The sequence below is a fragment of the Balaenoptera physalus genome, assembly GCF_965194825.1.
Source record: "Balaenoptera physalus genome assembly, chromosome: X".
Classification (NCBI taxonomy): Eukaryota; Metazoa; Chordata; class Mammalia; order Artiodactyla; family Balaenopteridae; genus Balaenoptera; species Balaenoptera physalus.
In genome coordinates, this window is record NC_138903.1 from 117946250 (window position 1) to 117959099 (window position 12850).

General features: G+C 43.8%; 1 protein-coding gene across 6 annotated transcripts; it reads left to right on the forward strand.

The window, feature by feature from the left end:
• Window positions 1-981: 981 nt before the first annotated feature.
• Window positions 982-12521, forward strand: ZNF75D (zinc finger protein 75D). Of its 6 annotated transcripts, XM_082445368.1 has the most exons (6): window positions 982-1268; window positions 2783-3308; window positions 4512-4704; window positions 5467-5558; window positions 5897-6023; window positions 11587-12521. In XM_082445368.1, the coding sequence occupies exons 2-6, from the start codon at window positions 2898-2900 to the stop codon at window positions 12294-12296; spliced, it is 1533 nt and encodes a 510-aa protein (XP_082301494.1). In that variant the 5' UTR covers window positions 982-1268; window positions 2783-2897; the 3' UTR covers window positions 12297-12521. The 6 variants fall into 6 exon arrangements, with proteins under 6 accessions (XP_082301494.1, XP_082301495.1, XP_082301498.1 ...); XM_082445371.1 differs by lacking the exon at window positions 2783-3308 and having other exon boundaries at window positions 987-1268; XM_082445369.1 differs by lacking the exons at window positions 4512-4704; window positions 5467-5558 and having other exon boundaries at window positions 984-1268.
• The last annotated feature ends 329 nt before the right edge of the window (window positions 12522-12850 follow it).

A 12850-nucleotide genomic window follows, 5' to 3' on the forward strand; every position in this document is an offset into this window, starting at 1 on the left:
ACAGGTGATCCTTGTTTATTTTCCTCCCAGGCATGCAGAGCTCTGGTTCCCTAGCCTGAGTGGTTTCTCACACTGATTTCCAAAAGAGGTCAATTTCATCCCCACTGTACAACTGAGCTACATACAGTTTCTCCTCTTTGATTCATATGGATAACTTCTGTCCAAATGGCTCAACACTAGGTAAACACTGAAAAGTTGGAGACACTGACAACCCGAGATATTCGGGTTCTTAGAAAGAGGCCTTCTCCAGAGGGCTATGCTAAGCATTACAGAAGATATAAGACGAAACAAGGTTCCTCTCCTTCAGGGAAGCATAACGTAGTAGCAGAAACACGGGGTATGACAACAGGAGACTGAAATTGGTCTACAATCTGCCACCGGTAATCCAAGTGACCCTGCGGACATCGCGTCCTACATCTCAATTTTTTTATATCTCAAGGAGAAATATAAATGGAACCCACACCATAAGGTTAAAACCTACCTGACAAGAATAAAACAATAATAGCTGGGAAGGACGTGCCAGCGAACCAGACAAGGGTTTTAAAAATATAAGGGACTGTTATTCCTGACCTAGCGAGGGGTCTGACCAGGAGGACCAAAGGCCTCTTAACTTAAGGAGTCCCGGGACGAGCCTAGGGATGACTTTCGGGGTTGGTGGCCCTAACCAGGCGAACTTCCCGGTAGAAAGGGCCACCGACTGCCAGAACGCGACGCAGGAGTAATCTGGACGCCACTCCGCAAGTCGGGGGTCCGAGATCACGGCGTCGGGCGTCAGCAGGCTGCATCGTTCCCAGGCGACGAGACGCCTTCGGGGCGCCGCTAGGCCTCCCGCGGGCCCGAGACTCGGTGACCAGAACTCTTTTTTTTTGCATCCGGGGCTAAACCCGGGAAGGGAAGGACCCGCGAGACCGTTCCGGCGTGGCTGCGCTGCGGCTCCCCAGGCGGAGGGACGGCGATGCTGGGCGTGGCTGTCACGGAGCCACCGGAAACGCGTTCTTCCTTTTCCGGTTGGGGCCAGTCCACCGCCCGAGACCCCAAAATGGCGAGTTGGGGAAGGGTCTCGGGGCGTTAGAGCGCTCGGGCTGGAACCGAGCTGCCAACGCCCCGTGCTCCCGCCGCTCGCGGGGCCTCGCGCTTTCCCGACATCGCCCCCGGGAGCGCGGGAACCGGACCCTCCTTCCTCCCCGTGGGGGCGGGAGGCGTGACGACGTCACAGCCGAGCCGAGAAAGAGGGAAGTGGCGTCCACGGAAGCCGGAGCTGGGTGGAGGTAACCGACAGGCTGCTTTTCCTTCTGGGTTTGGTCAGGAGGGCCCCCGAGAAATGCCGGCCGCACGCGCCAGCTGCGTGGCGGCGAGCGGGGGTGCGGGCGCGCAGCATTTTCCTTTTCGCGGTGGCGTCGCTGCCGGGCGGCGGGTCGGCCTGAGAGCCGGCGGGACCTGTTCTCAGCGAGGCCGGCACTCAGTCTCCTACAGCCACTTCTAACCTCCGGAAGCAACCTCTTTGTACCCTGTGTGCAGATATAACCCAGGGCTGCTGCCGAAGCACGCTCGGAGGCTGCCCGTGTGCTGAGAGCACGCGGGCGTCCTCGCGGTCGGTCCAGCCTTCTGGACCCACTTGTAGGTGTAGACGGGGGATGGGGCATAAGGTCTACGAATGAGCCCAGCGAAACTTGCCCGTTTCCGCTGGCGTATGAGCATATCACTGGAGAAAGGGTCATTTCAGCTTCTGAGACATTAGTTTTGGCTGACAAAGAAAAACAGGAAGTGTCCCTGTACCTCCTGAGCCTGGACAGGCAGCAAGGAACCAGCCAGATTATTTCTTTGAATACCGGTGGCATCCTTGAAAGAACTTTGTTGTTGTTTCCTCTGCATCACCTCCGAGAAAAGCAGACTCTCAAGGCCATCCTCAGCCTTGCTTAAAGATCTCTATGACCCTGAGGAAGTGTAAAGTCAAGAGAAGGCTTACGTTTACAAGGACCCTTTCTGTCTCTGAAGAACCTTAATCGTCACCGTTTCTCCTTTCCTTTTTTACAGTTTGACGTTTGGGTATCTTGTAGACAAAGCCAACTGTCAGTTTTTCCAGTAAAGTAAGCAAAAATTTTCAGACACAGGTACAAAGCCGCTCAGTGCCCTTTATAAGTCTTCCCAAAAAAACCAGTGTTGACGCCATCTGATTGCTTAGTGGGGAGATACTTGCTGAGAGGAATAAGGTTACTTTTTCTCTAATTACTTTACTTCTTTTCTGATCTGGCCACCTCAGTTTCCTTTCCAATATTAATATGATGGAAAAGAGAATATCAAATGTTCCATGAAGCAAAGACATCAGTCTCCATAAGAGGACGAAGGGGCAGAGAAGTTGTTTTCCCCCTGACTAAAGACAAAAAACTGGGGTGATCTATTACAATTTAGAGAAAGTCAAATATGCCCCATTTGTAAAGGTGGGACAGGGGGCACACAGATTAAGTATTGGATGATATCAAAGCTCGTTTTAGTGAATGGGTGCCAGTTTTTTCACCCATCAACCTTAAAGAAAAAAGAAAAAGTGATCACCTGACATTTGTCTTCCCTGAGCCGTGCTTTGTTTCAAAGTTGGGTAACAAAGGAAAGGGGAAAAACATGTCCTGAAGTAGTCTTGAGTCATCCTGAGTGGCAGTTGATTTTAAAGGCGAGGCAGGACAGGAACTTTTCTGTTCGTTCTTCTCTGATAACTATAAATAGCAAGTAAATATGTGTCATGTGGCTTTCTTCTTGACGTGTACTTTTTTTTTCTACCCTCCCTCAGTGACCTTGGGGAGAAGATCCACTCATTGGTTTTGTACCAAGCCTGACAAGGCCTCAGTTGTCAAAGGTGGCCCAGGAGGATATCACACATAGGAGTAAAACTATTCCTAGAGCAAATGATGATGAGTGATCTGAACGTGAATGCATGCTTGTACCCACACGTGGAGGCTTTGTGGGAGACTAAGGGGTCTGTGAAAGAGAGCTCCAGTCAGAGTAAGAAATCCAGCCCACAGATGGACAGTCTTGGTCCTGAGAGCGCTCGCCAGCACTTCCGGAGCTTCTATTATCTTGAAGCACCTGGACCACTTGAGGCTGTCAGCCAACTGCAGGAATTATGCCATCAGTGGCTGAGGCCAGAGATCCACTCAAAAGAGCAGATCTTGGAATTGCTGGTGCTAGAGCAGTTCCTGACCATTCTGCCCAGGGATATCCAGAACTGGGTGCAGAAGTATCATCCACAGAGCATCAGAGAGGCTGTGGCCCTGGTAGACCGTTTTCAAAAAGAACCTGGTGGAATAAGTAATGAGGTGAGCGGAAAGATTCCTTACGTGTACACTGAAATAGGGTAAAGGTCCGGGGCGGGGGCTGCTAATTGGAGAATGGGATGGATTAGGTCACTCTTCTGTTGTTGCTTTAGAACAGCTAAGTGCGATCTGAAATCACAGACTTGCAGCGACAGTCAGCCTCCAGGTTTCGGAGTTCCTGGGAGTCTTACCTGGCCTTCGAGAAAAGAAATGCATTTTGCCCTCTTCAGGGCCAGGGTGAATTGAGGGTGGTGGGCCTGGTCTAGCATGGCCGAGGAGATAGGACTTAGCAACAGAGAAATTAAAGGCAAGAAAGACTTGGGGAAGGAGAAGAAAACCTGAAAGCGTGGACAGCATTTAGAGATCAAAGGCAAGCGAGGGTAGCAACCGAAGTATAAATCAAACATCTCTGGGGAGACTGCAGAGGAAGAGAAGAGATAGAAAGAAAAAACGGAAACAGGGATACGGAAAGAAGAAAAGTGCCAACAGAAAAGTGGAGAGAAAGTGCTGAGGGGTGGTGCCCTCTGTGGTGGGGACACACATCTCAGGGCCAGGAGGAAAGAGCCCTGTGGCCTCCCTCAGTGCTCGGCCTTGGCCTTGCTGGTGAGTGGGGAACCAAGGTCTGTCCTTGGGAGATGGCAGCACACTTCCTTTCCTCGAGAGTCCACCTTCAGGAACACAGGCATCTAATTACAGCTGAAGCATATGGAGGAAAGTTAGGGTCCAACTCTTCCCCCAGTTTTTCCCTCCACTGCATCCCCTTTCTCCATGAAATCGTTCCCTGGGCATGGGAGGATTGGAAAATCTGACTGACAGGAAAACCTTTTTTATTCGCGTCCTCATTTTTTTAGAGAAAACTAGAAGATACAAATCCACTAGGTCAAGGATCCAAGTCTAGAAAGCAAGAGAGTGGAGGCAGCGAGAGGACAGGCAGCCTACCCCACCCTGCTCGTGGCCTGAGCTGTGGCCATCTGTGGAGGGCTGGAGGCCGGCAGCGGTCGCAACTTCTCTCATTTTAGCCTGATTTTCCTAGATCACGTGTATAGTTCCTTGTGAGAAAACCATGGTGCAGTATCTCTTCGTTTTTAAAAATGACTTCCTTTAACGTTACACGCTCCCCAAACCTGGGCTCTAGTCTTGTTTGTTCCTCCACCACCACCCCAAAACCAAAAGTTCTTTGCTAATGAGGATGGGGATTATTTCTAGGTCACAGCCCATGAGCTGGGAAAGGAGACATTGCTCTTGGGAGGAACAGCAGTGGCCCCAGGCTTTCAGTGGAAGCCAGCAGAGCCCCAACCAATGGATGTGTTCCAGAAAGAATGTTGGAATACATACTGGGTACTGCAAGAACAGCTGGGCTGGAATACTCAGAAAGAAACCCAGCTTTTATGTGGAAGAGGTGAGGAGCTTCATAATAATTCTCTTCTCCTGGGAGCTGTGGTAGTAATTGGTTCAGCTAGAATGTCACAGGAATTTTCCAGCTGCCCAGCCCTGCTGGCAGTTAGGATGTCTCTCTGGCGGGAGTATAGTAGGCCAGTGGTGGGTGAAGGTGAGGGTCATTCTGTGGTACAGAAACATCCAAATCACAGAACCCTGGTATTCACAATGTGGACCTTGCCGCTTAGAAATTTGAGAGGAGAGAGGAAGATAGAGCAGGGACAGGCAGGGTCATCTCACCTTTACAAGTTAGAGGAGAAATTGGGATCAGAAATGGGCTGTCATTGGCAGAATGGGAAGAGAATTGTACACCAGGAAAAAAGTAATGAAAGAAATCTCCCACATTTCCTACCATACACTGGAGGACCTGAGGCTTTCATTTTCAAACACCTCTAATTCTTGCCCAGCTCAGCGAAGAATTTAGTTTATGAGAGGAAAAACATAATGGATTTCCTTTTATTTCATGAAATCTGTGGAAAGAGTCAACTGGGAACCAGCTCTGTGGAGTGGTGGATATTTGGTTCTTGTTTGCAAGGAGAAGGCCACTTCTGGCACAGCACACCACACACACACACACACACACACACACACACACACACTCACACACACACGCACACGAAGGTGAGCCATCTTTACCAAAGGAGTCCTATATTGTAGAAATTGGCTCAGGGTATTCATAAATAGAAAAGAGAGAAATTTTTTTCTGGTTCTTTTCCCCCCACAGCTGTGCCTGCTCAACAGATTCTAGACTTTTTTGAGCAGACAAGCACCCCAAACTGGAAGACGGCATTTGAGCTCATCCTGCCTGAGTCCCAGGTGAGCTGTACTTTCCAGCTTTTCCAGGCAGCCTGAACGTGGCTTTGTCTGCTTTTCTCTGCTACCCATGACCCACCGTACCCGGCAGGTGCTCTGAGGTGCGTTAGCCCCAGGTGTTCTCTAGGCAACTAGGCTTGGCCCTGTGGGAATTGGGCACCTCCCAAGCTGTGTACTGATCTCTTTGGTGCCTTCCTTTTCTTCCTTCATCTCACTTCTTTTCCCTTAAATCTTATACTCTTACCGTCTTCAGTGACTGGCCTCCCGTGTCATTCGGAGATGAGTGATAGGACGGCTTCTGTCGTGGCAAGTACTGAACTACAACTTATTCTCTTCTTTAGAGTCCGTTGACCTTTGAAGATGTGGCCTTGTTTTTTACCGATGAAGAATGGCAATTACTGGACCCTTCTCAGAAGATCCTCTACAATAATGTAATGCAGGAAAACTATGCGACTGTCACCTCTCTAGGTAAAGATTCTTCCTTTCCTTTGTGTAGAACTTGTGTAATCTGTCCCGTCCTCAGTTCATGGAAAATGAACTCCTGTGAGAGAGTCCCAGTGTTCCAGTGGCGGGTTGGTTCTCAGCTTGATGGTGTGGGGAAAAGGAAAGGCATATCCAGACCACCCGGAGAGCTTTTTACGAATACACGTCTCACTTCTTTATTCTAGGTAGAGTTCTTGATCTCTCATACTCCTGCCCCGCCCTGCAAACCCACTCTTCCCATATCTTTTCCATGTCAGTAGCGGGCACCACGACTTACCCAGTTGCTCAGGCCCAAAACCTCTCCGTTATCCTTTATTCTGGTCTTTTTGTTATACCCCCCAGCCGATCCGTCAGCAAGTGCCCTGAGCTCTGTCTTCAGAATAGGTCCTGCAATGCCGTTGGAGTATCCTATACTCCAGTATAAGATAAAAAAGTTTTTAACAAAAGGTGCTGAGTACAACCACGTCTCAACCTCTTCTGCTCTCACCATCTGGTCTAAGCCACCTCATCTCTAAGCAGGTCTGCTGGAATACCACTGGACTCCCCGCCCCCTCCACGTCGTTTCCATCTGTCCTCCTTGTAGGTTTAGTTCTTTGCTTCCTCATTGCATATCCACCTACAACCACAGTAGAGTATAAAGAAGATGTGGAATCTAAGATTCTGCCCATTTAAATGTTGGGAGTAAATAAAAGTAGAAAAGAGTCATTCACTTTTCCTGAAAATAGTCTGGAATTAAGATGGCAGTCCATGACCTCAAAGTTTTATTCTCAGAACATTATCGTTGCACCCTAAATTTAAAGCGATCTGTTTAGCACAAGGGCAAGAACCATAGACCCGAGGTCCCCAAGAGTTCAAGGACAGTCTTGGAGAGTCTCCTTGAGGTAAGTGTATACATAGGAAGAGGAGAAGATTCCTTGATAGGAACCTTCATAGGAGCTTAACATTTTTAAGATTTTGTTCCTGTATTCCTGTATTTTTTTAATTAAACTTTTTATTGAGTTAATTGTAGATTCATATGCATATTTAAAATGTAATACAAAGAGAACCCATGTACACTTTACCCATTTTCCCTCAATGATAACTTTTGCAAAAGTATATAATATCACAACCAGGATATTAATACTGATATAGTCCACTGACCTTACTCATGTTTCCGTTTTTCCTTGTATGTGTGTGTATTTAGTTCTATAAAGTTTTATCACATGTGGAGGTTTGTGTATTCACCACCACAATCAAGATACTGGATAGTTACATAACCACAAGGAGCCCTCCTGTTGCCCTTTTATAACCACACACACTTCCCTCCCACATCCCACCCCATCACCAACCTGTGCCAACCACTGATCTGTTCTACAGTTTTTAAATTTTGCCATTTCAAAAATGTTATATGAATAGAGTCATGCAGTATGTAGCTTTGGGGGATTAACTTTTCTCATTCAGAATAAGTCCCTGGAAATTCATCTTAGCTATTGCGTGTATCGGTAGTTCAGATGAACTGCTGAGAAGCATTCCATGATACTGATATACCACAATTTGTTTAACCATTCACCCATCGAAAGGTATTTTTGCTGTCTTCAGTTTTTGGCTATTGCGAATAAAGCTGCCGTGAACATTCACGTACAGGATTTTGTGTAGAGATAAGTTTTCGTTTCTCTGGGATAAATGCCTTTAAGGGTGCAATTGCTGGTTCATGTGGTAATTACATGTTTAATGCCAAACTGTTTTTCAAAGTGGCTGTACCATTTTACATTCTCAGCCAGCAGTGGATGTGATCCAGTTTCTCCACATTCTTGCTGTTGTTTAGTAGCATCACCATTTTTAAAAAATACTTTTTTTGCCTTTCTGCTAAGTATGTAGTGTTATCTCATTGTGCTTTGGATTTGCATTTCCCTAATAGCTAATGATGTTTTGTAGCTTTTCATGTGCTTATTTGCTATCTCTATGTTATCTTCAGTGAAATGGCTTTTGCCCAGATTTTAATTCAGTTGTTTTTTAACTGTTGAGTTTTGAGAGTTCTTTATAGATTGTAGATTCCAGTGCTTTCTTGGATATGTGGTTTGCAAGGAGTTTCCCCAAGGCTGTGTATTTTTCTTTTTATCCTCTTCCCATGGGCTTCCACAGAGTAAAAGTTTTGAATTGTGATAACCAATTTTTTATTTTTTCCTTTTACAGATTGTATTCTTGTTATCAAGGCTAGCAGTCTGACTAGCTACAGATCCCGAAAATTTCCTATGTTTTTCCTAAAAGTTTTATAATTTTACATTTAAGTCCATGATTCTTATTGAGTTGATTATTATATAAGGTATGAAGTTTAGGTTGAAGTTCATTTTTTCGCCTATGGAGGTCCAGTTGCTTCAGCCTCGTTTGTTGAAAAGACTGGCCTTCCTCCACTGAATTGCTTTTGCACTTTTGTCAAAGATCAGTTGGGCATATTTGTGTACATCTATTTTGTTCCATCGAGCTATGTGTCTATCCCTCTGCCAATATTGCACTGTCTTGATTACTGTAGCTATACAATTTAGGAAGCCTTAATATCTATCAGGTAGAGTGATTCTTCCCACTTTATTCTTTTGTCAAGATAAAATTTTATTTTAGCTATTCTAGGGCCTGTTCCTTTCCATGTAAATTTTAGAATAAGCTCATCTATGTCTAAAATAAACTTTGTTGGAATTTTGCTAGAAATTACATTAAACCTATATATTAATTTGAGGGGGATTGATATCTTTACTCTGTTGATCTTTCTAATCAGTGAACACAGTATGTCTATTTATTCGGGTCTTCTTTGACTTCTTTCATCAGCTTTTTGTAATTTTCAGTGTACGGATCTTCTGCATGTTTGTTACGTGTATGTAGAAGCTAATTTTCATTGGAGCAATTGTAAATGGTATTATTTTAAATTTGGTTTCTGCATGTTTGTTGTTTTTGTATAGGTGTGCCACTAATTTTGTTTTGTTCTTTTATCCTGTGACCCTACTGAACTCACTTATTAGTTCTAAGAAGTTTTTTTGGTAGATTTCTTGGGATTTTTACACATAGACAGTCACATGATCTGCAATGCCTTTTATTTCTTTGTCTTACCTTGTTGCAGTAGCGCCAACTTCTGGTACTTTGTTGAATAAGAGTGGTGAGAGCCGACTTCTTGCCTTATTCCCAACTTTATCATAAAAAGTTTAAGCCTTTCACTATACCTATGATGTTAGTACAGGTTTTTTTGTTGATACTCTTATCAAGTCGATATAATTCCTTATTTTCTGAGTGTTTTTTATCGTGAATGGATGTGGGATTTGTCAAATACTTTTCTGTGTCAGTTAATGAGATTATGATCTTTCGAAGCTTGTTATGGTAGGTTATGTTGATTTTTTTTTTTAAATTTAATTGATTAATTTATTTATTTTTGGCTGTGTTGGGTCTTCGTTTCTGTGCGAGGGCTTTCTCCAGTTGCGGCAAGCGGGGGCCACTCTTAATCGCGGTGTGCGGGCCTCTCACTATTGTGGCCTCTCTTGTTGCGGAGCACAGGCTCCAGACGCGCAGGCTCAGTAGTTGTGGCTCACGGGCCTAGTTGCTCCGTGGCATGTGGGATCTTCCCAGACCAGGGCTCAAACCCGTGTCCCCTGCATTAGCAGGCAGATTCTCAACCACTGCGCCACCAGGGAAGCCCCGGTTATGTTGATTGATTTCAAATGTTGAACCAGCTTTGCATACCTGCAGTAAATCCTACTTGATCATGGTATATAATTCTTACTTATTGTTGCGTTCAGTTTGCCAGTATTTTGTTGAGGATTGTTGTATTTAAGTTCATGGGAGATGTTAGTCTGTAGTTTTCTTTTTTAGTACTGTCTTTGTATGATTTTGCTGTCAGGGTAATTACTGGCCTTATAAAATGATTTGGGTAGTATTTCTTCTTCTTCTCTTTTCTGGAAGAGATTATATAAAAGTGGTGTTAATTCTATAAATATTTGGTAGAATTCTCCAGTAACACTGTATGAACCTGGAGATGTCTTTTTTAGCAGCTTTTAAATTATGAATTCAATTTCTCTAATGGTCAGAGTGCTATTCAGATTATCTATTTCATATTGGTTGAATTCTGGTAGTTTGTGGATTTTGAGAAATTGGCCCATTTTTCCAAACTTTTAAAATTCATGAACATAAGTTGTTTATAGTATTCCCTTATTATCTTTTTAACTGCTGCAGAATGTGTAGAGATATACCCAGTTTCCTTCTTGACACTGATGGTTTGTATTTTCTCTCCTATTATTTTTGTTAGTGTTGATATAGGTTTATCAATTTTATTTTCTTTAAGAATAAGCTTTTTGTTTGATTGTGATTTCTTCTGTGATCTTTATTATTCCTTTCTTCAACTTGTTTTAATTTTATTTTGCTTTTTTTCTAGTTTCTTGAGTTAGGAACTTAGATTATTTATTTGAGACCTTTCCTCTTTTTTATTGTAAGCATTTAGGGCTATACATTTTCCTCTGAGCATTCCCTTAGCTGCATTCCACATATTTTGATGTATTTTAATTTCATTTTCATTTAACTATGTATTTTTAAATTTCCCTTGAGACTTTCTCTTTGAATCATGGATTATTTAGCAGTATACTGTTTCATTTCCATATATTTTTAGATTTTTCTGTTGTCTTTCTGGTTTTGATTTCTAGTCTGATTCCATTTTTGTCAGATTGCCTTTTCTCACTCAAGCTGTGATTTTTTTTTTTTTTGGTTCTAGGTGTGATGTGTTATTTTTTTTATTGCATCCTGATCATTTTGTCCATTATGTTAGGAGAGTCTGGGTCCTATTTAAATATTTTATTTTAATGGGCAGTCACTCTGTTTTAATTTAGCACACAGGTTCTTTCCTACTTTTGTGGAGTATGTGTCTAGTGACAGTTTAATTTTCAGAGCCTTTATAGTGTTATTTTGGTCTCCTTGGTTTATATGGTACTGCTAGGGTTCCCTTGCATCCCTGCTGGTGCTGCCTGATGGTGAGGAAGATATTTACCTAGGCCAGAGTGTCTCTCAGTGGGAATCTCTGACCTGTAGGGATGAAGAGGCTTCCTGGGCCTGGCCACTTGTGGCTAGGTCCCTCTTGCTAGTTCTGCATGCTTAATTTGGTGTCTCCTCACTGGGGTTCTAGTGTTGTCAGAAGGTTTCCCATTCAGATTTGGGAAGGAATAAGCCTATCCAGGTAGCCTTCTGTTGCTAGGTTGAGGTTTGGAAAACACTAGATCTGGTTTGCCTTCTTTTTTGGGTGTGGAGATGTAAGACACCTGCTGTGTTACTCTTGTAGTTCTGGGGTCCCAAACCATTTTGCCTTCTTTTTACCACTTTTTAGAATTCTCTGATCATTGTGTCTTGCATTCTTGAATGGGTTTGTTGTTGTGCCTAGCAAGGAGGATCAGGGAGAAATGGGCCTATGCCGTTTTGTCCAGATTGGACCAGAAATCACTTGTTCTTGTATTTTTTAAAAGCTGTCATCATTGATTTTTCTTTTCATTCCTACAGTTTTCTTGTTCTGGGATCAGATGTCTGATTCTTCTGTTTATTCCAACAGGGTTAAAGCTCAAAAATGACACTAGAAATGAGCAACGTGTATCTCTTTCTACATTAGAAATACAAGCATCAGGACGCAAAGTATTAAGAAAGGCCAGAATGAAAGTTGCCCAGAAAACAACGGGCAAAGAAAATCATGGTGGTACACACAGGGTACGGAAACGGCATCGAGCTTTTCCAGGGAAGAAAAGAAAGAAACTTACAACTTGCAGACAAGAGCTTCCAAAACGTATGGATCTTCATGGGAAAGGCCATGCAGGAGAGAAACCTTTTAAATGTCAGGAGTGTGGGAAAAGCTTCAGAGTTAGCTCTGACCTAATTAAGCACCAGAGAATTCACACTGAAGAGAAACCCTATAAATGTCAACAGTGTGATAAGAGGTTTAGGTGGAGTTCAGATCTTAATAAGCACTTACTGGCACACCAAGGAATAAAACCATATAGATGCTCATGGTGTGGGAAAAGCTTCAGTCATAACACAAATCTACACACCCACCTAAGAATTCACACAGGAGAAAAACCCTTTAAATGTTATGAATGTGGGAAAAGGTTCATTCAGAACTCCCACCTTATTAAACACCAGAGAACCCACACAGGTGAGCAGCCTTATACTTGTAGCATATGCAGGAGAAATTTTAGCAGGCGGTCAAGCCTTCTTAGACACCAGAAACTCCACAGGAGAAGGGAGTCGTGTCCAGTATCTTCAGTCTGAAGAAAGCAGCTAGAGCTTGACACTAGAGGTGATAAAAGAATACAAAATGATGAGGCACCCAGTGATAGGAATCTATCATCAGCAAAATTTGGGAGGGGCATATGTCATGTTTCACAGAAAGGAATCTAAAGTCTGTTTTATTCAGCATTGTATCCTCAGTGTCTGGCACAAGACTGATGCATAATGACTTCTTTATAAATAAAAGAGTGAAATAGTTCTCATATATCTAAAGTTGCCTGTCTGTCTATTTCTATCTGTATCTGTCTGGTTACTCAGCTTCCCCACCCTCCGTGATCTAAATTCTTCAGGTATCAGGTGCTCAGCAAATACGTGATGGCCATGAGTCCTACTCCCATTCTTTCTCAGGAGAGACGGAAAATAAGAGTATTCAGGTCCTCTGAAGGGAGCTCAGAGAGAATTACTAAGTTCGAGGCAGTTTCTGTGGCTACCATTCTGTCTACATGAACAACCAAGCCAGGGTTCAGGGAACTTCATTCTGGAACAGGAAGAGAGGGTTCAGTGTTTGCCCTGGGAGAAGTACCCCCATTCTAGTT